The 27,701-nt window shown below is 38.5% G+C and overlaps 1 protein-coding gene across 5 annotated transcripts in view; it reads right to left on the reverse strand.

The window, feature by feature from the left end:
- The window catches only part of akap13 (A-kinase anchoring protein 13), a 135,020-nt gene that overhangs the window by 98,578 nt on the left and 8,741 nt on the right, over nt 1–27,701 (reverse strand). For 4 of the 5 annotated variants that reach the window (XM_032559928.1, XM_032559927.1, XM_032559929.1 and 1 more), the window contains exons 2-3: nt 10,263–10,306; nt 4,412–4,568 (exon numbers count right to left, since the gene is read on the reverse strand). In XM_032559928.1, coding sequence (XP_032415819.1) covers nt 4,412–4,568; nt 10,263–10,295 — 190 coding nt within the window. In that variant the 5' untranslated portion in view covers nt 10,296–10,306. The remainder of the gene's footprint in view (nt 1–4,411; nt 4,569–10,262; nt 10,307–27,701) is intronic. The other variant, XM_032559925.1, reaches the window with a different exon arrangement.

The raw sequence follows: 27,701 nt of genomic DNA on the forward strand, positions 1-27,701 counted from the left end.
ATTAAACATTTCTGCCAATGAGGACTTGATAACCTGATATTAGCGTTCCATGAGAATCTTTCAAGATGGGTTTGATGCAACCTGCAGACGTTGTAGCTGTGCAGTTTTATGAAAGCAGATGTGATGAACAGACGATTGATGCTGACTGAAAGTACCGCAGTCTGACAAAGTAACAACAACCCTGACTTATTTTCATCTACAAAACACATGTTGACAAAGTGTGGAAATATTAGGAGAATGAGGCTGAATTCATGACATCCTCTGATGATTTTCATTAAAACGCTCTATGCTTCGGTTTGGAGCTGCCTCCCTGTCACACTCGCACGGCTCCCAGGGACACTTTAGTCATTTCCTTGACGGCAACACTTCTACAGTTGGAGCGGCGGCCGACGTTTGGCTCATTAATGTGATTTGCCGAACTAAAGACACTCAGAGTCACAGATTAACCAGACATGCTTGTTCCCAGGCTGTGAGGATGAAACCTGGGCACAGAACAGAAAACTAAAAAAAAAAGAAAACTGTATTCAGTACATATTCATCATTTCAGACTTGCAAAGCTGGAATAATTCCAACTCACAGAAAAATTAAAAGCAAATACCAGTAATCTTTATCTTACTGAAACATTTGTCCAATTGAACTCCATCTCCTTTGTTGACAAGTCAGACTCCAGCAAATTAACAATGCACCGTGCCATCAGTTATATTTTGTTTATGCAAATGAATGCAATGAATGATTATCACAACAACAGAATGAGCGTGGTGGACCGAGGTCTACGCAAATACACTGCAGTTACATGAGTTAACATTGGGGGAACCCGTTAAATATTTGGTTCTTTTTAAAGAAACCTTCACAGATCAATGTTTTAGAGCTCAAAGGATTAATCGGATTAATTGTGATATTTTTGCAGATAAAAAAAAACTTTGAAAAAGTGTTTATGGTTCAAATTTGGTTGAAAAAAGACATCTCTTCATCACCTTTTGCTATCCAATTATTAATCGGTTAATCCACAAAATAATCAGCAGATCAGTCCTACACTATACTGATGTTTAAGTCAAGAAGAAAGGGCTGAGCTCTGCACATGATCATGTTAGGGCCTTGTCAAAAGCCAAATAGTATTATTAGCTGCAGATGAATCCTTTGCTACAAATGATCAAGTGTTCACTAAAGGAATGCGGTCACTGTATTTTAGGCATTAAAACGTACATTTTTTAGTAAAAAAAAAAAAAAAGGACTAACATTTTGTTTATTTGCATCATTAAATGTATTTCTGATATTGCATAAAAGAGGCTTAGGTGGTTAAATGAAAAATCTGCAAAATGTGCCCATTTTTTAATTTGATAATTCTGACGATTAACCGATTAATCAGTAGAATACTTGATTACATTTCAGCTCTACAATATTAAATCTTATTTATTTAAATCTGGAAAAGGAAGTGATTTGATCAGAGCTAAATGTCAAAAACGAACCTTATTTGAGACATTAAACAAATATCAACAAAAATAGCTGGGATATCCTACCCTCTAGCGCTGGTTTTCCAGCAAGAATAGGACTGTTAGAGGGCAGATAGTCTGGCTTCCTGTGGGGTTTTTAGTAAAGTTTTCTCCCTGCACATCTCTGTAGAAGTTACATTTGTGAAGTCTGTTCTTATTACATAGACAAGCATCGTTACAGCAACGGCAGTAATAACTTGTTTGCTGTAGATGCTGTGATGATGTTTCAGATATTTTTGGGGGGGTGTCCTTTACCATCTTGCGGTCTGCTGTCAGGATGGTCTTCCTTGGATCTGGTCATGTTGGTAGTTGTCGTAAATGTCTTCAAGTTGTAGATATTTTCTTCAGTTTTAATTGCTGATTTATTTGACTTTCTTAATGATATTAAATAATCTCACAGTCCACAAGCCGTCTTAGGGTTATAAATCTCTCTTAAATAGCTTTCTCTGTGAATGTATCCAGTCCTGACAGGTTTCCTGCTTCTGGAATATTGTAATCATTTGAACAACTACAGTACCGCCTCAACTGACAACATTCCCCGTGTGTGATTTACCACCTCGCGGCTCTACAACCTGAGACGGCTGACGGCAAGCCAAGTTTGTGTTATTGCTTTACTCGAGGGCATTTAAATAGCAGTGATTCACAGAATGCACCGCCGTTTCTATTTTATTTTATTTTTTTAAGCCATCTGGGAAATCCGTCCCGCGGCATCCTGGCCGGCTCCAAGCTCGGCCCTTTGGAGTCCATATCGGCCCGACGGAAGAAGCGGCGAAGCGGAGCCGATCTGTGAAAAGAAAGTAACACCTCTCCGCAACCCCCAACAGACGCCTGTAATTCAGCTGAGCTCTTAATAAGATAACGCCGTTTATCATGTCCTGCCTTTATTCTTTACCTGTCAGGAAGGGAGACGCAGAGGAAAACAAATTCAGCTACCGCTCTTCCTCGTGTCCTTCGTGCTTTGTGCTGCTGCTCACATCGTTTATTGTTGGATGTGGAAAAGCATCAAAAGGAGATTATATCTTCTGTTGTTTGCCAACTACTGTAGCAGTTTTTAATACAGTTTAGCGTTTTTAGTTGACTGTCCAATATGTTTCAAGCAGCTCTACTCTGCACAAAACACAAAATCTTACCAAGTAATTTTGGTCTAGTTTTCTACAGCAAAAATCTTAGTACATTGAAATAAAACAAAACTAACTTAGAAGCAACTTTTCAGCAGGATATGGGAGTTCGTTTGAAGTCAATAACTCCTTAAAATTGATGAAAAGTTACTTGTTATATTGGAAGATTATTTCACTAATAAGACATTTTTCCATGTTATAAGTGAAATAATCTAGCATTGAAACTCATACTTTTTCATCAATATTAAGGAATTAGTTATTTAAAACAAGCGCCTATATTTTCTAAAACGTTACTTGTAAGTTAGTTTTGTCTCATTTCAATTTGCACTATAAACTAGACCAAATATACTTGGTCAGATTTTGTGTTTTTTTGCGATGTAACTCTTGCTTTACGATACCCAACTCAACAGTACTGAGAAAGGTTAAAATCAGAACGAAGCTACCAAGCAGCTGGTTAAATGGTGTTGAATGGGAACCATTAAAAAATTGTTCCCTGTTGAAAAGCAGCAGGCAGAAAGAGACTAGAGACGAGATGGTGCTAAAGTTGAGAGCCCAGTCAGCAGATTTATACCAATAGTTGACAACCAGTATGACAGACTAGGCAGCTTCTAAATCACTTTTAAAAGGTTTTTATAGACAACCCATTTTTACTTTTCAATCTCTTCACTGCACATCATATTAAAACTGATAATTTATCAGTTTGTTTCGAGTCAATATTACTATTATTATTTTGATTATGTATTGACTTTAGGAATAATCAGAAGTGAGGAACAAAGAATTAGTTGGACACTCAACAGGACAGGTTGACTGTATCTGAAGGAACTGAACTACACTAAAAATCACAAATGCTTAACTATCCCAAAAGGCAAAATGACTGTTAGTGGTAGTCATCTTTTGGTATTATTAACCCTGGTTATTATATGCTGGAAAACATATTACCTGTTACTCTTTTTTTTCTTTTGAAACCTAATTCTTGACAAGAACTTGTGTTGCACAGTGAACTTTGCTATATGATGTGTTTGAAGCTGTTGCTCATTTACCAACTCTGCAGTCAGTAGCTCAACAAACATGGACTGAATTTACTCAATATAAGCTCAGCCTGATGTAATTCATCAGTCAGACTAAATGGAAGAGAAAGATTTCTGTTGCTGCAAAATCCAACAGCAGCTAGGACGATACATTCTTGAATATTAGCTTTAAAAAAAAACAACCTGTAGTTCCACTGGCAGATTTTTTCACTTACGGTAAGATATTTTTACAGTTTTAAATGAAAAAATCTGCCAGTGGAACTAGTACAGTTTGTATCCAAGGATTACTAACTTAAAACAAGCTTTTATATGTTGCTGAAGAGTTACCTTTAAGTTAGTTTTAATTCAAGTGTACTACAATACTTTCCACTAGATAAAAACCACTAAAATTTAGTGTTTTTGCAGTGTAATGAAATCTTTTATATTGTCTCAGAGTACATAAATAAACAGCATAATGCATCCAACAACAATGTATAATTTTTCTCTCTGCTTAGTGATCACTCGCTACTATGTGTGAAATACAAAGGAAATACTTTTAAGGTTTGTAGTGACACAAACTGAGAAGAAAATTTAACTGGAATAATATAATTTTCAATGCAGCACAATTTGAGTTTCAGGTTTTGCACCTCTAATCTAGTTTCATCCATTTTATCCATTGAAAATGGAAATTTCGAAAACAGGAGAGACGTTAGGTCGCATATGTGTGGATTACTGTCTCTCTCTTCCTGTTGGGAGTAACCGGGGCAGTGGTGGCTTGGCTGCGGCGGTGGCTCACCGGGACATAACGCCTGTAAGGTGTCATGGCTGCTCCTCAGGGTGCTGGTTAGATGCCTCTGTGTGCTGCCGGCGAACAGCAGGAAGTAGTCCACTCCCCGATCATCTGCGGCCAGCTCTTCGTCGGAAAGCTGCACTGTGACAACACATCGGCCCTGCTGAGACAAACGGGACCGTAAGTGAGAGGAAGAGAAAATAAAAAATGGCATCTTCATATAGTAGAATGCGTGCAAAATTATTAGCAGAGTTTTATTTTTGACTTGCCGAGTGACTTCTTTAAAACCTTCCAGAATATAAAAAAGTGGGAAACTGAGATTTGGTTTGAGACAATAAAACATTTTCTTCAATATTTTTTTTTTTGAAAATGTGCATTTTTGCATTTCAACCTTACAAAGTCAAGCACAGTGATTAGGGGTGGACTTGACATTTCATTGTGATATTTTGTTGAAAACAATAAAAGTGATGTTAGGACCTATTTATTACTTTTTTGTAGGGCTGCAACTAATGATTGCTTTAGTAATCGATTTATCTATCAATTATTCTGATGTCTAAAGTTTCTAACACACGAATGCATTAGAAACATTAATGGGTTTCTAATACATTATTAGAAACACATTAAAAGATGCAAATAAAAATAAATTCCTTTTTAAATAAGAAAATAAACATTTTACTGCCAAAAATGCAATACTTTAGCATTAAATCTGAATTGGGTGAAGATAAAAAAAAAAAAAGGTTCACTTCTAAAATTTTCCCTAAAACAAATTCAGTGACAATGGCGTTTTTATCTTAGGCACAATATATATATATATATATATGTTTTGTACAGTTTTGGTTTGATTACTGCTCTGAATATGTTTTTTTTTTTTCAGTGAATGCTATTTTCTTGAGACTGCACATGCCAGTCAACGATTAATCAATTACTAAATTAGATGACAATTAATTCAATGATCAATAAATCGTGAGTAATCCGATTAATTGTTTCAACCTTTCTTTTTATTAAGTAACTGTAAGGCTGTGAATGCATGGCACAGCAATAAAGTGGAAAATAGAAGAAAAATAATAAAATTCATAATCCTGACAATACAATCAGTTTTTGGGGACTTTAAACAAAAAGTTTTTGATTTACCTTTGATTTTACTTTGATTTATTGTGACAGCGATAAATCAAAATCTTTTCATGATAAGAAACTTACCATGATAAATAGTAAACAATATAATAAATGTCCACTCCTAATAGTGATTAATCAGAGGGCCAGAGTGTGATTAAGCTGATTAAAATGTTTTAATCGATTTGACAGCACTACAAAATACAAGCAGTTTAATAAAATACCACAAAAGTGTTGGCCATTTAGGACCAGTGTTGGCAAATTGGGCAAGTTTTCAGCCAATTGGGCTGTTTTTTAATACGTTTGGCTGGTAAAAAAAAAACAAAAAAAACAGCTTTGGGCGGGTTGTTAAAATTTGGGCTGCTTTTCACAACATTTGGCGGATTTTTAGGAGGGTTTCAGAGGACAGTTCTTTTGAAATAGTCGCCATGATGTGGCAGAAAAACACAAAATAAAATGCAGTGTTATTACTCATCTTACTAGCTAATTTAGTTTGAAATCTCTAGAATCTGTTGAACATGAAATTGTCAATGATTAATCAAGTGTCACTACGTAGCAGTGTTGTAAAGCAGAAGTCCCAGGGCAATATCAAGTTTTAAAAAGATGTATCACCATAAAAAACTAAAGTCTCATAGTGGTCAGTCAAGTCCTTTGCAGTCCCAATGGGATCTGGTTCTGGTCAGAATATAACAAAGGACAATTCATGGTGCCATCAACATGAATTTCATTACATTCATTTTGGAGTTGGATGGGCTTTACGTTGTTTTTGGTTTGGAAACTCAGATGTGGCAACCCTGTTTAGGACACCAGTAGACAGTCAGTTACTTCATTTGTTTCAGTGTTTGGATCTTTTTAACTGCACAAAATTTCAGCTACATTCAGTTCAACTGTGTGAACTAGATAACCGTTGAATTACCAGAGCGCAAAGATTCAAAAGCGTAATTGTGCATAAATGCTGGCTGCTTTATTTCTAACGCAACAAAGGCCCAGAGTGAGGTTGCACAATTTGTGGAATGATGGTGTCATCTGAGGACAGACCAAAGGGGGGAGGAGATGGGACAGAAAATAGGGATATTGTTCAATTAAACTTTTTTTCTTTTCCCACTGGGGTCAACAGAATGTAGAACGTCTAACCCATTTACTCTGAGCGATGCTGCAGCTTTTTCACCCAACGTTTGAGCTGAGCAGAGGGTCAAAGGTGCTGCCTTCCTCTCCTTCAGGGCCGTGTTTCTTCCAGTCTGGAAGGCAGCAGCGAGGCTAACCAGCAGCCTTGGGACCGGCAGGCCTCTCTGTTTGGCAAAGCCAGAAATACCGTTTGAACGGTTTGAGAGTGGAGGAGACTTGTTGAAAGTCAGCCCAGAGGCCACGGACAGAGAGAGGCAGCCTGGAGGAACCTTCAGAGAGCCAGAAGTGAGGAAGTCGACTCGTGGCGTGTTTAGCGGCGCGCCGAGCGTGTCGGCTTTAACAAGGAGAGATGAGGAAGTGCAGTAAATGAGTCGCGGGCCCGGCAGAAGCCAGCAGGCGTGACATCCTCTCTATTAAAAACTCATCTCTTATCCTCAGCTCCGACTGAAAATTAGGGTTTGGCGCGTCGGGAGTGAATTGACACCTCAGTGATTTTGGCAGTTTTGTGCTCTGTGGGAAAATGAAAATACATCAGTGTGAAATAAGTTCCACATTTTCAGCCACGAACAAAGGAGAAGCAAAAGGAGAAATGATTTTCTCTCTTCCTCTGGATCACTTCAGACAGAATGCCGACCCATTGCACTCTGCAGCGATAGCAGCACGGCCTTCTTGCGGCCACTTGGCGGGCCTCGCGTTTTCCCCAAATCCTCGACCCCTTGATAAACGACGCAACATGGAGGAATCTTCTCTAACAGAAGAACACCTGAAAGCCGATTCAACGAAAAAAACATTCATAAAAAATATTTATACATGTACCAATATTGGGTAACGAGAGCCGAGACAGAGGCTGGTGCTGAGAGAAAACAGAAGTGAAAGCTGAGAAGAAAGTCAGCTGAATAAGATCGCTGAGAGTCCCTTTTTGGAGGCGAATGTGTTGGCAGCAAGCGAAGAGACGGGAGATGTGAAACATCTGCTGGAGACGGCAGGAAACAGAGCTCCACACATAGCCATCTTTGCAAAACATGCAAAAGAGCAGACACACAGACGCACACACACACACGCCCACACAGGAACTATACTGGCTGCAGGCTAAAATCTGTGCAAAAAGACATTGAAATGACTTATTTGTCCGACTTAAACGACAGAAAGAAAAAATATGTTTAAAAGCCGAGTAAAGCGCACCCCTGTGTGTAAATGGACGCCTGCATTGCCACATTAAATACTTCAAACCAGCGGAGAGCAAAGTGACTTGCTGAGGTATTGACCTGCTAATCATAAAGTTTCAACAAGAAGCAAGCAGCTCTTTAGCAACATGAAAAGCACAGCTGGAGGCTACAGACCTCAGCCTCTCCTCCCTCACCGCTTCTGAGTACGCATGTATGAGCTAAGCCATTTCCCCGACATCCAGCTGCTGTTTGTCCAGGTGAGCAAAGGGTTCATTTTAAATCAGCAACACATCCGCTACTTTGTAGTAAAACCCTGTATTCATTCATGCCGGATGATGTTGTTGGAATAACAACAATCAACATGTCAGTGGGAATGCTTAATAAGACGTAGTTTTGCACAAAATGTTCAGGGATATTTCTTTTAGCATGTAGAGCTTTGATATGACTATATTAGGGCTCTTGTAAACAATTATTTTAGTAATCGCGTAATCTATCAGTTATCCTGATGGTTAATTGGGTAATTGAATAAAAATAATTGAGAAAATAAAATATTGGGAAATTGAGCCATAACAGCAGTATTAATATGGGATTTCAATGTCAGCGTACTCAGTGCACACCCAATTTAACATGTCCCAAAAAAATTACTTTCCATCTACTTACCAATTATGTGTCAGCTTATTATATTAAAGTCAAATAATACCGACTGAAATCTGTGGCGATAACGTACCAAAGGGTATGAATATTTTTGAATGACACTGTAACAATATAAGCATTTCCCTTCGACTTAGATGATTAAACACATTTAGTTTCTGTTTTAAAGCACTGACAGACTGAAGCAGTTCCTAAAACCTGAGGCCTAATGAGGCCTAACCACCCGCCCGGTCTCAGTGAAGAGTCAGATTGTAAATCACAGATAACATTATCTGGCTGGTAAGTGAGTTAGTAAGTCAACTCTTTAAATACACACACACACACACTCACGCCCTCTCTTCCATATCCTATATCTGCGTATCGTGTGTGTCTAGTGAGTAGGAGAGCAGTGGAACCACAAAAGCACCAACTCAGAAATATCCCTACTGCTCTCACACATGCACACACTTCATTAATTTTGTATCAATATATTCAGGAGCCACAAGAGCAACTGCATATATTTTGGAGTAATTTGTAAGGAGATCAAACTGAAACACTTAATGTATGACGAGTAAAGGCAGCAAATGTGTAACCAAAGAGTAATTAGCAGAATGAAGCCGGCTTTAAGTGGATATTAGAGCATCCGCAGGGTTTGGGACACGTTCTGTTTGAACAAGTGAGGTAGTTCGTCCAAGTGAGCAAATTGTGTTGGAGAATTTTTAATTCCTCCCATTCAGAGCCGACACAGACACGCATCCTGAGCAGGAAACCAGACAAATTATTAGCTTGAACGACCCCGACGAGTAACAACACTCAAAAATTCAATATTTGCTTCGATAGTGAACGCACCAAATGGAAGCAGGACAACCAGGTTTTTTTTTGACAGCATCACTCTTCAGTGTGGATGTAGTTACTGAGCAAATGTCTTCCATATTTCTCATGTCAATGCCTTGCTAAATAGTCATGTTGCCCTATTAAATAATTAATTATTAAATTTGCTTAATGGAAACATGCTGATTTTGGGAAAAAAGACTAATGTTTTCTGCTCAAAAGTTTTTAGCCCTAGGATGATTTAGTTTTTTGGGTGTATAAAAAGTTGGGTTTTTCATAAAACTACAACAAAAACACTTTTTTCACATTGTGGGAGTCGTGTGGATAAACAACTGGATATTACTACTGGGGGGGGAAAAAAAAGACGACGACAGGAAGTGGTTGGTGTGTATGGAAGCCCATTTCCGCCACTCTGATAAAAAACAAAACAAAAAAACCCCATATCTAATTAAAATGAGATAGTAATTTCATTATAATAAGATAACTATCTATAACTACTTTAACTATTTTTTTCATCAGAGTGGCGGAAAACTAGCTTCCATAGGAGTGTTTTAGCGGCTTATCGCATGAAAAAACATATTCACGTGTGGTTTTAATTACGTTTCTTACTTCGTGGAAACAGAGCAGTTTCTGCATCTTAAAAAAAAGAAAGAAAGAAAAAGAAAAGATGCATAAAAATAAAAATTAAAACTGTAACCTGCAGGTAGGGCTGAGCAACAAATCAATTGTATCGATTAATCAAACTTTCTCTTTTTCAAGATTTAATTTTTGAAAAATCCAACATTAATCACAGACGGAGTTGGTTAAAGTTTCCGCTGCGCTGACCTGACAGGCGTCCCCATTCACACAGAGCAGCAGCCACACGGGCCAGAAAAGTGAAAGGACTTAAATATGTAAACAACACGGTGTTTGTTTGAGAAGAGGAAGCACAACTGGGCACACTGGAGAAACTGCATCAAGTGCACACAAGAGCCATTGTGATTAGTGATACTTACATACAAAGGAGCTTGCTGTGGATTGAGTTTCATGTCCCTGGACACTGAAAAGAGAAGAACAAATTACGGGTTAGCGGTTGTGGGATGCTCGTCATTGTCTCCGCGTTCTGTTTCAAAAACAATGGAAATTCTTCAGAAGGGCACAAAAAAGGGGTTGTAAACACGAGATGATCATTTTAGCACCTTGGAAGTCTTGTTGACGGAAACACTTGGACAACGAAAGCCTCCTCTCTGATGAGACTATGCTAAGTTTTAGCTCGACGTCAATGGAACTGCAAATGGCAAGAAGGGCTTTGCAGCGAAGCTCTTAGAAAATGTATCCCATAAATTCAATGCCTTGATTTGTTTCTTTATGATTCACTCACTAAGACATCAGTCACCTTCACGGAGTTTCCTTCCTGCTATTCAGACAAGCTTTAGAAAGTGGCCTCATGAATGCTGAAGAGCGCACAGCTTTCACATCAGACAAACTGATTTTAAAGGGAGAGGTTTAATGTAAACATACCTATCTCACAATTACTCAATCTCATCCTATAAGTTCAGCTTTGAGAGAACAAGAAAATTACATTGCAATCAGTGAATGCCCCATGGTTAATTCCCAGTATGTCCCCGTGATGCTTCGTCGTCGATGATGAGTCACTGCAACTCAAGTTAAATGACTTTTTTCAAGTCATCAAGAGACGAAACACAGAGAAGTTATTTGAAGGGGGTTTTCTTTTCAGACCAAAAGGGAGAAGATTTTCAGCAGACAACAGGGAAGCTGAAGGCAGTACAGCAGAGACGCTCCTGCTTTATGCCTCACTCTCTAGAATACACACACAGAGAGCTGTTTACAGTTCGAAAAGTTGGTCGTAAACTATAACTGCTTGAAACTAATGGCATGAAAAAAAAATTATTTATCTTTGTGAGTTACAGCTCCTTCTACAATCTATGAACCACAAAATTCAGTTTTCTGACACTTTCTAGTTGTTTATTGTGCGCAGAGTATGCTATGTGAAGTCCTCAGCCAGTACAGCAATTGGTTACCATGGACACTATGGTATCGGGTTGGAAAAGAGACATTGCTGACCAAAATCTACAAAAATTTTATATCTTTGGAACTGTTGTTGCTGGATTAGTTTGGCGCTTCTAATCAACAGAAAAAGCTTAATAAATAAATTTTAGATAAAGATACATCTGTCCATGCAAGTAAAAAAAAACCAAACAAATAAAATAAATTGAATTTTTAAAAAATGATTTTTTTTTTTTATCCTACAGTGAAAGTCAAAACACAGCATCCAAGAATCTACAAAGTAGTTTAAGAACTGTCATCCTAACCGGCGATGATCAACTTTGTATCATTTGCATCAAATATTGTCAGCTGCAGAGAACGCCGCGCTTTTAATGTGATGCGACGCCGCGCATAATTCAGCAGACAGCTCTGCTAATCCCAGTTTTATCAGATCGCACACCCACACTCCAGTAACTTCTCGTCTCAAGACGTCAAGGTATCAGGCGAAACCCACGTATTTCAGACGAATCAAAATTCGTCTGAAATACCATGACAACAACTAATGTTTGACGCTGAATGAGTAAAATCCGCAGGAGCAAATGCAGATGTGAGATTAATGCAAGAGAACAATTATCTGTCAGGGAGTGACATAGAAGTAAAGGCAGATCAAATTGATAAAAAACCAGGCGGCTATGATATGCTGCAGTGATGCAGCACATTTTGTTACAAGTTTAGTGGAAGAACCTTCAATCAATCTTTATAATTACAGCCAAATGTGGAGCAGAATGCGTCACACAGGTTTAAAACAGAGATTGAGACCAGAAAAACACACACTACTACTAAACTAATGGAAAAAAATACATGTTATATAAAGATAAAACAATTAATCAAAACAATACAATTACTATAGTAAACTATGGATGCAACTAATGACTATTTTACTAATCATTTATTATATCAATTATTATTATTATTGTTATTATTTAAGCCTTTTTATACAATATTAGAAAAACAAAATATGGTAGTGAAAGATTCAAAGATTCAAGGAACTTTAGTATCAAACCAGCTACGAAATTTGGACTCGGGTCCCAATTTAACAAGTGTAATAAATACATATATGAAACAAAAATATATATTCCTTTTTTAAGTAAGAAAAAGGAACATTTTATTGCTTAAAATGCAATAACAGCATTCCTTTAGTGAACACCTGATCATGTGTAGCAAAGGGCGCATCTTCTGCTGTTCATTTTTTGGTTTTAATCAACCGGTTAATAAATGGTTAGCAAACGATGATTAACAGGAGAGTTTTTTAAACAGCTTAATTCCTGCTCCGTGTATGTTGTTCTTTCAGCAAATGTATACTCCAGTTAGTGATTAATCGATTGCTAAGTTAGTTGAATATTTGAATAACTGATTCACTACAATTAATCCGATTAATCGTTTCAGCCCGACAGTAAATATCTAGAAATCCCAAGTGAGGCTCAGCTCACTGCTGCCTCACCGGCTTCGCTTCCGAGCATTTGAATGGGGAAATGCGAAAATTCTGTGATTTTGAAGAAAAAATAATCAGAATTGGTTAAGCTAAATGAAAAATAGGTACTTCATAGTATGATGACTTCATAGCTCAGTCATCCGGGAGGGACTCAGAGTAGAGCCGCTGCTCCTTCACATCGAGAGGAGCCAGTTGAGGTGGCTCGGGCATCTGGTCAGGATGCCTCCTGGACGCCTCCCTGGTGAGGTGTTCCGGGCACGTCCCACCGGGAGGAGGCCCCGGGGAAGACCCAGGACACGCTGGAGGGACTATGTCTCTCGGCTGGCCTGGGAACGCCTCGGGATTCCCCCGGAGGAGCTAGAAGAAGTGGCTGGGGAGAGGGAAGTCTGGGCCTCCCTTCTGAAGCTGCTACCCCCGCGACCCGACCTCGGATAAGCGGAAGAAGATGGATGGATGGATGGATGGATAGTACAAACCACAGGGTGAAAATAGCAATATAAATTATTTTATCATTATATATTATTTTTCCATGATGACAGGATGAGGCTCTGCCTCACCTGCCTCCCCTGACCGCATGTCACTGATATGAAGTATAATACTTGCTGTAACTAGATGAGCACATCATCAACATCGGTATCGGCCAATTTCTTAACATATCAGTATGGGTCTGATAAGTGAAACTTGGGTCGATGTTCATTTTCATCTTGTTGCTGTTTGTGTTTCAGGAGGGCATTGGCCTTGTGGCATTTATTTGGCCTTGTGACAGTGATGCAGCGCGTGATTATGGGGGTGTTTCACTGAAGCAGGGAAGCGACGTTAGTAGTGTAGTGACATTGCAGAAAAAACATAATATTGGTAAATACACGGGAAATAAATAAACAGGAATATTAATAGATCTCACTTTAAATAAACAGTAATATTGAAAACGTGCAGAAAGAACAGTAGTGTGACCAGTTAAGTTGCACCTGGAAATCCCCCACTCTCATCACAGGGGTCAATAGAGCAAAACTCGCTCGCCCACACTCTATCACACCCTTCGAACGAAGCTGCCAGTTCCCTACCTGTGTTGGTTTGTTTGTTTGGACAAACCTGCCTCTTCCAATCGCCAACTGGTTTATCAACAAGCAGAGTTGGGACAGCAAAGCAACAAAAACACTAGTTTGCCTCTTCTAGAAGGGCTTACGCGCTCCCGGGATCACTTGGCAGAATTACACGGAACATGTTTGACTCCTCTACTCCCGAGTCTGGAAAAGCGAGGCCCTAAAGCCGGCTTCTGGACACAAGGTCAGAGGTAGTGGGTGTGTAATTGCTTTAAAAAACAAAAGGTGTAACAGCTATATACGTGGAAGACAAATGGGTTGGAAACCTTTCTGCTGAACCCTCCCGAACAGAGCTTGGCTCGAGCTCACGTTCGCCGAAGAGTCAAGGATCTGTTCAGCTCCGAGCCCCCGTGTTCTCCTCTGTTATTTGCGGAGACAATTTTCTTTTGTTTGCCGTTCCCTGGCACTAAAACAAGTCCTTGCTTCTGGCCCCGGTGGTTAGCGGTGCATTAATCACATCAACCACACAGCGGGGGAGGTGGCGACAAAAGGCCAGGACCTAATGAGTTCAGCAGAGAGAGAGAGAGAGAGAGAGGGAACGACAGGGAGCTCCAGAGTCAACAGAGCACAACACAATTCACTTTCTGCAGCCCAGTCCAAACATTTTTCCAATTTTCTGCTAAATGTACAGGCCTGAGCTCGAATTAGGCAGATCAGGTAAGGGGATAATCAGCAGCTCTACTAATACTCTGGAGGCTAATCCTCTTGCCTTAAGTGCACCGGGCCAGGGACCAGCTCCCTCACGACACACACAGCACTCACTTATAAGACTCAAATCATGTCCGCCGGCTCTTTGTGCTTTTTTACATTTCTATCCCCTTGTCATCTGCTGACTCTCACGTCCTCGTTATTTTACTTTGACGGCGTCTTCAAGGCCACGGTGTGATCCAGGTTGCGGCACAATAGGGCAAATATTTACAAGATGCATTGCCACATTCACAGTATTCACCGGCGAGAATGGAGCCGATAACATTTGTTCACCTGAGGATGGCTGCTGCGTCCTTTATCGCCCCCCGTCCTGTTTTACATTCTCCACACATTCGCACCAGTGGCGACGGCAGCTCAGGCTGCCGGTGTGACTGCCGCTTTTTCACAGTTGTTAAGGGAGAAGAAAGAGTCCTGTGACACCTGGGATCTCAGACAGGCAGGGGGAAATCTGCAGGAGCATCAAAAACTGTGAATCCGTCTGAGTTATTACAATATTTCCTTTTCTACTGAACGGTTTTGATGATTATCTCGATTTGGTTTTGAATTATGAGTTTCTGCAAGTAAAACTAAAAAAAAGCTTCACTTTCTATTGTACAAAAGTGCAAACTGGTTTGAATACAAGCAGAAAACAATGAAAATTAATTTTACACAACTGTTTTTGGCTTTTTTTCTAAATCTCTTTTAAAATTGCCCACTCCCTGTTAAGTCAAATCATTGCCTTTTTACTACCCAGACCCAAAGGGACCCACTAATTGCCATTCTTGGAGTTCCAGTGACCACGCTAGACTTTACTTCACCTTCGTCTACGTTATTATGGCTCAACACTGCCGGAACAATTTTGAGGGTAGAAAGAAATTCCACTAGCAGTGAAGGGTAGTTCTCTGGATTTTTTTGTTGGAAAAGCGCGAGCTATTTAAGATCAGTGGATTACATCGGTTTGACATGCAAATATCGGCAGACTGCCGATCTCCCAAACTGAAGAAAATCTGGGCTGATTTATTGGTGCATCCCTACCTGTCTGTCTCACTGATTTTTTTTTTTAGCATTGTTATATTTTAACTAATTATCAGAATTGTTTTATTTAACAGCACTTGTATTAAACTGCTCATCTTAATTTATAGACCAAAAATGGCAGGAGATCTTAGTTTTTATGCATGTAATGAATTAGGAAAAATGAAATGATTTTTCAGTATTTTACTAGGAATCATTGATAAGACATGAGGAAAAACAGATCAATTCTGATCTCCGGCCGACAGAATGTCCAGTTCCAATAAGCTGCAAGGTCCTGTGTATTTTTACAGAGAAACTGGAACATTTTCTCTGATCAATCTATAGGGAAACTTATTAATGAGATAAGCCAGCTGCCACATTTTAGTTGACATTATTGCAGAGAGTCAAAAGGCACAACATAAACAATTACAGTTCAACACACTTAATCAACAAACATTATGAGTTTAGGACCATTTAAAAACAAGCAACCTTCAGATGGGTGACCATTTACGATTAAAGGAAATTGACTCAGCTTTGCTACATTGTGTGTAGATGTAATTGCCCCTCCACTGGTTTGTCCGGATGTATTACACCATTCCACAGCTAAGCCAGAGTTCCCCAACTTCCTCTTGGGTGTGACTGCTGAGCTAAACTTCCCAGTCAGTCTGAAGTACCAAAAATGTCCAGCCATCTGAGATAGTCCAAGCTGGAACACTTACATTTCTTTTTGTTTTGTTTCCATAGCCTCCCTTGTAATTGCAACTGAAATGCCCCACTTGAACTGAACCAGGGGTTCCCAAACTTTTCCAAGCCTTGGCCTCTAAACAGCATTAGCCTCTGAGAGACCCAGTTTGAAAAGCAACATAACATGCTAGAAAATGTGTAAGGAAACAAAAACTTTTAGAATGTTTTTTTTCTCACTTTTATGCTCTAGTCTGTAATGATTACATTAGGTTAGCATAAATGTCTCCTCCTACCTTCTGATTTTCGTTGGGCAAGAGTTCTTAGGGGATTTTTTTGGAGCAGCGTCCTTCACAGCGGGGCTGCTGGACGGTTGCTTCTGCCTTTTTCTTTACAGAAACCTTTCCGTTTTCCGCTTGCTGTGCCAGCTTGAGAAGAAAGCAGCTTGATAAATTTAGCAATCAGCCAATCAGAAGGATAGGAAAGCATATAATATTTCAATAAGTTAATCTTAGTTATATTTTTTGATTTTAAAACTAAAACTTAAAATTTTATAATAAATTACAATTAAACATTTTAGAAAAATTCATTTCATTTATGCATTTTTTTTTTTCTCATATGACCTCCAGCCTTCTGAGGCCGAAACACTGGAGTAAACAACAGAAGTTTGAGCACAAAAACAAAAATATCCATCTGAGAAACCTCTGCAAACCAATGATTAATGAAGGGTAGGTTGAGCATTCAAAGACTGTCAACCAACACCCTGAAAGCTTTGTTCAAAATGTACAACAACACCACAAATAAATGGATGCAATACATAGATACCGCCTAGCAATCTCCAACAGTGTCTCTCTACACCACCCATGGAAACATTTCTAATACTTCGCTGCTGCAGGACGTGCCGTGGTTGTTTTGCTTTCACCTGGGCTTTCGTGGACGCACACTCAAAGTTATGCATGTGCAAACACTCCGCCGATGAAACACTTCTTAGCAAGTCATTTACAGTTCACACAGAGCGCCTAATGTCAGAGCTGCATTCATTTCCAGTTGGTCAAGTTCTCATTGGTCGATGTACCAAGTGGATGTAAATTGAAATCTCCATTCCTCTGACGGTGAGGTGTCCATCAAAATATGTTGTGTGTATTTTTAATATATCTTTTTAAATGACAGTGCAGGTAAAACAAGTCTGTTAAGCTAACAACCCTGTGTGTTAGGAATGTGTAGATTTTGTCCAGACATTTGACTAAATCTATTAAATTTGCGCTACAGGAAATGCTTCATATCACTGCTTCCTTAAAGGGACTCAAAACGAAGAAAAAAAAGGCTCTTGACCACAATTGGATGATTTTCAACTCAGTCAGCCTTGGAAGATGACCAGTCTTGTTGGACACTCAAAAGTAAATTTTTTTCCCTTTAAGCTCAATGAACACAACATACAAAGCACTACTGGGTCAAACTGACAACAAAACTCAGTCATTTTCAAGATCACCGAGGTGTTTTTAAAAAAAATGAAGTCAGATAATACACAGAGAAGTAAGACGTTCAAATAAATCCTGCATTGTCTGCAAAGCACTGATAGATATCTGTGGAATCACTCAGGCTGTGAAAGAATGAGAGTGATAGGAAAACTTTAATGAGATAACAGTAAGGTTGAACAAAGTGCAAAAAAGTTGCTCTTTTTATCCTTTTGTGCTTTCAACAGTCATGAGGAATGACAGATTTTGGCAATCTCAGAGTTGAACTAAGAGTCTACATTCCCAAAAACAGATAACAACTACTGTTTTTGTAATGTAAACTGCTTTAGCTGTGCTGATCACTTTGTTTTAAAATATCAGTGAATGCATATTTTACAGATACTTCTTACACGCAGTTGCTTTCATTGTTTTTAGATTTCTTTATATTCTATTTTAAAAAGTGTACCACAAATTATACAAAATCTTTCAGCTTTTACAGCTGCTAAGGTTAACAAATGTGAATTGTTCAGCAGCACTTACATTCTTTGCCCCTTTTTTTTTGTCAAAGATCAGTTTGTTTGTTTTTTACATTAGCAAGGAAACGAGGACTTGATTTTTATAGTAGCTTGAAAATATTAGACATGATATAAAGCTGCACCGTGTTCCGGGAACATAATTTCATAGCCCTTCGATAACACAATCACATTGAGTAATACTTCAAATTAAAATCTGGTTGTTACATTTTATTTTCCAACTGTAGGTCCCACATGATACACACATGATTCTACACAGCTACAATCTTACACGGCTAACAGTTGGTGGCACAATGCTAGCTGTGCCAAGACAAGGGAACAGAAAACTCAGGCAATTGCAGCTAATCGGAGAAGCTAACAAAAGTTTGAGTCAACTACCTGATAATGTCATCACAAGACGAAACAAAATATCTGCATTGTAGTTATGTTGCTTTCGCCAATACTCATTCATACCTAGAAGTACCTAACCTCTACCCGTAGCCTCTACCTATACTCCTGGTATGACTTCTGGTTCTTAATCTTCAGAGCTGAAATTAAGTCCAGAATAAATCCCACCCAATTACAGCAATGAGCTAAAACAGGCAACAAAATGGGGCAACCTAATACGGTGATCTGACGGCCACAACAGCTTCTTTCAGTGGAAGGAGAACAAGTCACCGATTATGATTATGTGTTAAAATGTAAAAATGCTTGTTGAGTACCTGCCCTTCTAGTGCCACGGATACATTTTCTTCCTCCATGCAGAACGGTTCATCCAGCCCAACGGTTCCTCTTGAGCAACAATCGTTCAAGAAGAAAAGACAGGGGACTTTTAAAATAGCAATGCACATGTTAGTCATCTCCAAATTCAATTCCTGTTGTAGGAAACTGCAGAACGTTTGGTCCGAATGCGGAAAGGGTGAGCAAGTTCAAGACAATTGGTTGCTACAAGATATGCTGCATGCTGTGGCTAATATCTGGACTTTGAAGTCAAGTTACAGTCTGCTTGTAAGATAATATCTTCTGAAACTGAAAAGGAAACCTCTGAAACCAGTCCTTCAACTGGCATTTCTGTTGTAACCACAAGAAACAAAGAATACAACAATTTTATGTCCCAGCCTCAGCCGCTTTTGCAATTTTTCCAGGTGTGTGTGTGTGAAATGCATAACAATTGGTAAAAAAAAAAAAAAAAAAAAAAAAAAGTATGCCATAGCATTCTATTAAACTTGCCTCTTTATCTTAGTAATGCTGGTTCCTCAGAAAGGCAGAAAAAAAAGACGTTTAGGGGAGAAAAAAACCCACTTTTTAAAATCCAAAGTCATTCTTTGGTAATAGAAGAACCTTGAGAAATAATATCCCCTAAACTCCCCCTACGGCTACCCAACACCTGCTTAGAGAGATTACACAAGCCATTAACTCCATCTAAAACACTGGGTGCCGCCAGCTTTCAGCCAAGCTTCTTACAAGTCTCCGTTATGGCACAAACTGCCACTATGACACAGTTTTCTTTCTCTGATGCAAACAAAAAAAAAAAGAAAAGAAAGAAAAAAAGCTGCAAAGACACAGCCACAATCAAGTGCTTGGATGTGACAAATGGGTCAATAAATCAAAAGGGGAAAAAAGGGATTTTGGTTGAAGAGAGGTAATATAGACCCGCCATGTCTTTCACAGTTCACTGGGCTATCAAAATAAACCATTACAGCCATGTGACTTCAGCATGAATGGGACAATGAATAGGATTAGCTTCACAAGTCATTAATCGGACTGTCTCCTGACCCTCCTTAATAATCAGCTGAGGATTCTCTAATGCACCCACATGGACAAAACGCCCTGCGGCTGTGTATCGGCTAATATTTGGCATTAGTCTTGTCATGCGAATATGTAGCTTGTGAAGAGCCATCTTTTTCTTTTAATGGGAATATGCTACAAAAACAGATGGCAAGAAGACAGGCAATAGGGTTCATATAGGTAATCACTCTCTTTAAACTCAACATTGTCAGCTATAGTACTAGGTTCGTCTTAGCTGGTTAATTAACTGGGTCTAATTATTTTTGGCCGACAGACTTGCTAACTCTCATAGGCTGTTTGTTTCAAAACAGCCTTACCTAGAAAACTGAACTCCATGTTCAATGTGTTTGCTATATTTTCAAGAGATTTAAGCTTTGAAGCAAATAATTTGATTTATTTCAAGTTATTCGAAATATATCAAATAACGTCATTCGTTCCTGTCCTTCTGAAATAAATCAGTTAATCACATTTTATGATCATAAAGCCTGTCACAATAAATTTTGCCGAACAATAATTTGTCCCAGAAGTTATTGCGATTAGCGGTAATGGTGTTTTCAGGTCATTTTCAAGTATCAAATGGTAATGGCATAATATCGCAAAAACACATTATCAAATATAAACTTTAACTTCTAATGAACATTTAATACTGGAACTGGAAGACATTTTAAATAACCAAAATAAACAGAAAAAACAGGAACAACAAATAAAAGTAATTGTGAAGCCTCTCTAAACAAAATTGTTCTTCAAAACAAAGAATGGTAGTGTGGACCAATAACCCAGAAGGAAGACTTTTGTCGTCCATTTTTTGGCAGAAAGAGAGACAGAAAAGACAAAAATGATGATGCAAAGGAAACTATTGAGCTCATTTTATTTTATAATGCGATTAATTTATTTATTGTTTTTTGTAACAGGTATAATAATCAACAAAAAAAATTCAGAGCTACAAAAAGTAAGTGGTCACATATCAATACTGTTTATTTTTTATATATGGGTACAGTGGTATTTATAGTGGTTAGGAAAGCACAGCTGCCGGTGAATACTTGAGAACCCTTCTAACTTATAAGTTCCTATCTTACTAGGTCAAACACCAAATATATTATAACAAGCATTAATACACAAATAATTTGGAGTCATGTTCCACAGAAAAATCTGCAAAAATACTTAACCATCAATGTACTTGAAAACATTAATCAACACACCTAGCAGTTTTTTCACTGACTTTCGAAGGTTCACCAGTACTATTGCTAGAAGAAAACCAACGACTGCCATTGCTGTGGCGCTTCTTCTTCCTCCAGGTTTGTGTGTGTCGGCTAAGAAAAAATATGGCCCATATCTTGATTGTCATTAGCAAAGCGCATAAACTGCCAGTGGCACAATATTTTCAAAGTTGTCCTAAACTGGACTGTTCCTCAAATCTGGAAACAGAAAGCCATCAGGAAAAAATACAAAGAGGAAACAATTATTTTAAGGAAACATTGTCTCTATGTTACTCAAAGAAACAGGCTTACCAAGCAAGAAAACAGCTCAGTCTGCAATTTGTCTTAGTTTCATCCTGACATACTTGCATTTTGTACCCACAAAGGAACTATTTTATGGCCCCATATCCATAGCTTTTTTAAAATCTGGGCATTTAGGGGTTTTGAGGAATTAATTAGTTGATTATAATAAATAATAATAATAATAATAATAATAATAATAAAGCTCAAATTTGGAAAGAAAATTATTTTAATTGAGTGTCCGAGTCTTCTATAACTTCTTTAGGGATCCACACTAACTTTTTTTTTTTAACAAATACAGATAACCGATTTTAACCAACAGTTGATAACATACTGGGAAATAAGAAAGGCTAGTAAGCAAATATGAAAGGCTGCGACCATCAGTAATCTAAACAAATTCAAAAACAGTTGACCTTTTAATAAAAGTTTTACAATTTTGAAATGAAAAATTACTTAGCAAATATTTACCAATATTAGTTTTCCAAATTTCAGTAAAAATAAAAACACGCATTTGTTTAGTAAGAGATCAGACAAACCAGCAAATTAATTTGCCCTCAAACCTTTGAAATGTAAACCTCCTGAAAGCTATTTAGAAGAAAAATTTTAATGTACAACAATGCCATGGAAGTATTAATAAACAGTGAATGACTGAAACTTCACTATACAGGAAATGATACCTCCACAAAAAGCCCATGTTTTCATTCCTCTGACAGACCTGTGAACATATTCAAATTACACAGCTTTATTTTTTTTTTTAAACAAATACCAGACGGACAAAGTCCTAGTAAAGTCCCATCAGTTGTTAGGGGACCACTGAAGACTGGAGCATTCTGACTGCAAACTGTTTTTGGGAATAAAGGTATTATGGTTTGACATTTAAAAGCCAACTGTGCAAGTCCCACAGCAAACCTACACCACAGTCCTAAACTATCATGTTGAATTTCTTTAAAAAGTTTCATCATCACTACCAAAGACTATGTTCCCAACCACAGACTGAATTTCCTGTAAAAAGCAGCAACTATTATGTCAACCCAACAGGTGCTCACAGCTTGGTAATAAAAAATAACATCCCAACCATTTCTTAAAAGGATTGCTAGAAGAAACGTTTGATGATTGAAAGATCCCAAAAAACTGCCACAAGCAAGTCACCTTCAGTCACTGAAGAAAACAAATTCCAAGAAAGCGACGACGTCGTCACAGATCCTTCAGAAAAAAAAATACAAGCACAACAAGCAACGTGAAACTTCACTTAAGTGTTTAATAGCCACAGAGCTTCTTGCTGCGGTCTTTCTAGGTCAAATGCCTCCCACAGGCCATTAATTAACTTGAGGAATGTCAATGCAGATCCGTGTTATTGGGACAACAGTTACCTGTGGCTGCCAGTTCGTGAAGCTTGGTGAATATAGTCGTGTTACTATAACACAAATGCAGAAGACGAGTAAAGGGGGACTAGGACCCAAAAATAGATTCGAGGTGTCATCCAACACCGGGACCGCAAGGACCTCACTTAGGTCTTCACGAAAGGGTATATCAGACTTTGTCCTCCACCTGTGCAGGTGTTAGGCCTCCAATATTAACTAGGTGAGGACACCCTGGCCCGGAGACCTTGTTCTGTCAAACAAAGAGTTTTTTTTCTTTTTGAAGCCCAGGCTTTCTTTTTAAGTCCCCAGCTTTATCTGATAGGAAAACCAGAGGGGAAAAAAAGAGAGTGAATGTTTAAAAGGTCTATTTATTCGGGTGGAATGCTAGTACAATACTGAGGTATATTTGGTTATTCAAAAAATCCTTTCAGTCATTAAATACTATTGCAAACTTGATGTTGGCCACGCAAAGATAAATTCAAATTTGCTGCATTTGGTTTTGCCCTCAATGAAGAGCACACTTCCGGAGTTCATGTTATGTAGCAGTATCATTTACTAAATGGTGATGCCTTGAGTTAACCACAATGATAGTAAGTTGAATTTGCAGGTATGAACTACTCCTTCTGCCATGACGAGGCAACGATTTGGTTGTCAACTTGTACCTTTTCCGTCTTGAGCATTCTGTACTTGACTTTTCAAGGGAAAAAGAGTGGTATAAAATGACCAGTTAATTTCATACCAACCATGCATTAATATTTACCTACAAGGCTAACATTTTTGAAAACTGTTCCCTTATAGTCAACCAGAAGCAATAAAAGCCAAAAGGTTTTCATCGTCGCAATCTTGAAGGACTGATTGGACAAAATATCTGGTTTTGAAATATGGCACTTGACATATTTCAAGTGCCATGCATTCCACTCTGCATGCCAATAATATATTTGGGTATGTGGATGTTTCCTACTGCCTCAATGCACACAGTATGTATATTTTTGGTGGCTAAGATGCTACACATCACAAAAAAAATAGTTGGGAAACCGCAATGTCAAAAGATTTGGAAAATGTAGATTAGTCGTAATCGACAACACTGCAATATTCAGCAATGGTTTTACAGTGATGTGTTTTCCTGATAATACGGAGTCCTATATTCAACACAACCTTCTGTAAGGAAATGTGATTATATAAATGTAATAAATAATATCTACCAGCAGATTGGTATGTATGTTATATCATCAGTCAGAATATGGGAACAATGTTAATGAACTGAATTTATATGCCGCTTTAAACTACAGCAACATTCACTCATAGGCAAACTGGGAGGCAATTTGAGGTTAAGTGCCTTGCCCAAAAGCACATTAATATGTGACAGGAGAAAGCTGGAATCAAACCTACAACCTCCCGATGGCAAGACGACATTATCTTTCAGTCAAAGTTGCCAAGTGGTGCCAGAAGACAGTTCAACAAAAACAATTGTGGGGTCAAAATGTCCTCAGAGAGCAACTACTGCTTCCCTCACCTTGTTTTTCCATCATCATAACTCCCAATGTACTTTAATGTCTAACTCCCTACTTTTTATATCGTGTAGAAACTAAAGCTCAAAAGTCAAACTCTATCCAACTGGTCGGCTACATTATCAGAATGCATCACGCTTCAAATAACATACCCTACCAAATAATGCATGAAAGCCGTCCTTTGGGATTGTCATTTTGCACATGTTCATCCTGAGATAACAGTGGTGATACCTTCTACCATTTACTGCATGAAAACACTGTCACAGTCTTCATATACTTTTGATGCATATACTTATAAAAATCTAAAACTACAAACATTTGAACAGTTTTCTAGTATACCACAGAACCATTTGTGTCACTGCTGGAAAACCTGCTTTGGGCTTCAAACAAAATAAGCCGTAAGAGCACTAAAGAGAAAACATTCCCTCCAACTATATTTTATCCTCAAAAGGATTATATCTGCAGATATCTTTTGCAATATTTAGTGCTTCTGCAAGTGTCACATGGTTATTTAGCAGAGATTTACTTGTACAAATTGCTGTCGAAAAGAGGTCCGGAGAGAAAGTAGCCGGTTTTAAGGCTAAGTGGATCCATGCTGTTTGCCATCTGAGCCCAAACAAGAGTTTCATTCCACACATGAATGCTGTCTGAGTCATCGCGCAAGGCTTCTAAAACACTAGACGCTCGCATCAGTCAGGAAGAATGCGCTGTAGGCCGGCTGGTCATTGCCAGAATGAATACATTATCTTTGAAACTAAAGCCTTCAAGAGTACCACAGCGAGGCCAGGGTTCCTTGCTTGTATCTTGTAAAGAAAGCAGAGAAGGTTGAAATTAGCACATGAGCTCAATGTCAAACAGTGCACACTGGGGCCAAGCTCAGGGTAATCTCTAACTGCATAGTTGTACTTAATGGAGAGAATCTAAACAATTCAGCAAGTCATAAGTTAAAACAGACCGTCCTTTTTCCTCTTCAAGAGACTGTGATTATTGAGGATAGTAATTATTTCTAAAATCCATTTCATAATGAACTGTAAATATGATTTGTGTAGGCAGCTGGTAACAGCAGTGATTGTTCAGTCAACTGAATAAAAAAGTTGCTAAAAACTATTAGTAATAGATTCTTAAGAAAACAATTTACAATTCAAGTTTTAAGTAAATATTATTAATGCACACACTGATTGCCGATATTGAAGTGAAAGGGCTCCGTCCACACAGATCACACACTGCATGTAGGGCTCAGAAAAACAAAACAGGCTCATAAAAAAATCATAGTAATCGTAGTAATCATAACTACATGTAATAAAATTTGTGAAGGGTGTTTATAGATATAATCCATACAACAATTACATATTTGCTTGGCATTGTGTGAGAGCAGCTATTAGCGCCGCTCAGAGGGACAGTGAGAACCTCTGAAGTTAATTTTACTGTTGTAGACAAAAAAAAACTGTAACAAAGTACCATTTCATATGCTGTTTTTCAATACTGAAGTAACACTGAGCTTCTTTGAAAAAATTAAAAATTAAAAAAGGGTTAAATAAAAAGCAACGAAGATGTGCTCCATCTGTCTATCTTCCAAAATGATTCATTCTGAACAGCAGGTGTTAAAAGCCTGTTAATTTGTGATAATATGTAACTTTTTTTGGTTTTAATACGCGCCTCCAAATGAATCTTCCTCAGCAAAACAAAACTTGTTGTGATTTTATGGGTCGGTTTCCTCTAAAGTTTTGACCTTTTGCTTCAAACAAATATGTGTGAGAACGACTAAAAAATCAGTTTTATTCTAATTCCATTTTAATGGATGAGTCCTAGTTCTGTTTGGCACTCTTCATTGTTGCATTTTATTCGTTGTACTTTGTTTTCTCATTTTAATCGCCACTTAAAATCAATTGTCTTTGTGAGCCTTAATTTCCCATTAATTTTTAGGGTTTTCTCTTGAGCCTGAGATGCCTCAAGGACCAGATGAGGCCCAGTGGCTGAAACTGAAAATGACTTCAACACAGGTTAAGCAGAAGGTGTTGAAATGGAGAGTTTTTACCAAACTGTGCTGCACACTATAAACTACTAATAAAGCATTAAAGTTGCTTAGTATTTAAATAAGGTTATTCAGGTAAAGATACATTAAGATGTAGAGTATGTACACTTTGATTAATTTCTATCTTCGTTGTATTATTAAAACTTATTTTCTTTTGTCCAACTGTTTGGTTGTCTGGTTTTATGATGATCCCCTACATTTGTTTCACCTTTCACACTCCAGCCTTCCTTTTGGTAGAGACGTACATGATGTTCGAGTGAGACTCAAAAAGCAGAGAAAAAAGGGAACCAGAGCCCAAAGTGCACCTGCTTTGCATTGAGGCCTTGCTTCGCTATCAGTTCTGCTCCTCCAGGGCACTGAGCTAAAGAACCGCGTCACTTCCTCGGCAACACCAACAGCGGCAACGTGGCCGCGCCGTGTTGACCACCATTGAGATAGTCACGGATGTTTGATTTAATCAAACCTGCCTATTGTCTCTCTGGACAGATACGAGGCCGTGGCAGTGACACGACCCCGGCCCGGAACACAAAAGCGGCCTCTGTGCAGAGACTGCACACAAACGCTGGCTGACAACACAAGTCCCAGGGATGAAAGGTCTCTTCAGTGTTTGGTGACAGTTATTACCCTCTCTGCTGAAACCAAATACCTGTGGGCCTAGATAGCATTATCTTTCTGTGAGGCACACCGGGGGGCCAGCCTGTAATCGGGGCTTGGTCCTTGATCAACTCTCTGCCCCAGTTTTTATGCAATCACCTCCTCCCCTTCCTCCCCACCGACCTTTAAAGGAGTAGCTTAGCAATCATAGAACACCACACTGCATAAAATGGTATGTAAAACTAAAAGAAAACCTTTAGAGGGTCTCAGTTCAATCTCTGATGGAACACTGGGTGCTCAACATGATGAAAACAACATTTTAAGGTCAATCACTGCTCATACTAACCCTCCCAAATGAACTTATATAACACAGAGACACGAAGAAGACAATATGGGGATGAAGTGCACAAGGGAAACTGCAATACAGATAGAATGTAGATTCATTAAAAGAAAGCAACTATGCAAGGCTAAAGGAATACACAAAGAGATGAAGTGTGCAGCAGCCAAAAGAAGAGGCATGCCTGGTCAATCAGACACTCTGAGTTGCCTTGAAATATGCATGTTTACCCCAGGATAAACTCTTGACCTCTTTCGGGTCAATTCCACAACAATTCCTAACAGCCCCATGACAGATAGCCCTCTTTAATCCTGCAAGAAAACAACATGAGCTCAGTGTCATTTGAAACTAAAACCAAAGCGGTTTGTTTTGGGACCTGGATTTTCCCACCTGGT

The sequence above is a fragment of the Xiphophorus hellerii genome, chromosome 4 (genome assembly GCF_003331165.1).
Source record: "Xiphophorus hellerii strain 12219 chromosome 4, Xiphophorus_hellerii-4.1, whole genome shotgun sequence".
Taxonomy (NCBI): domain Eukaryota; kingdom Metazoa; phylum Chordata; class Actinopteri; order Cyprinodontiformes; family Poeciliidae; genus Xiphophorus; species Xiphophorus hellerii.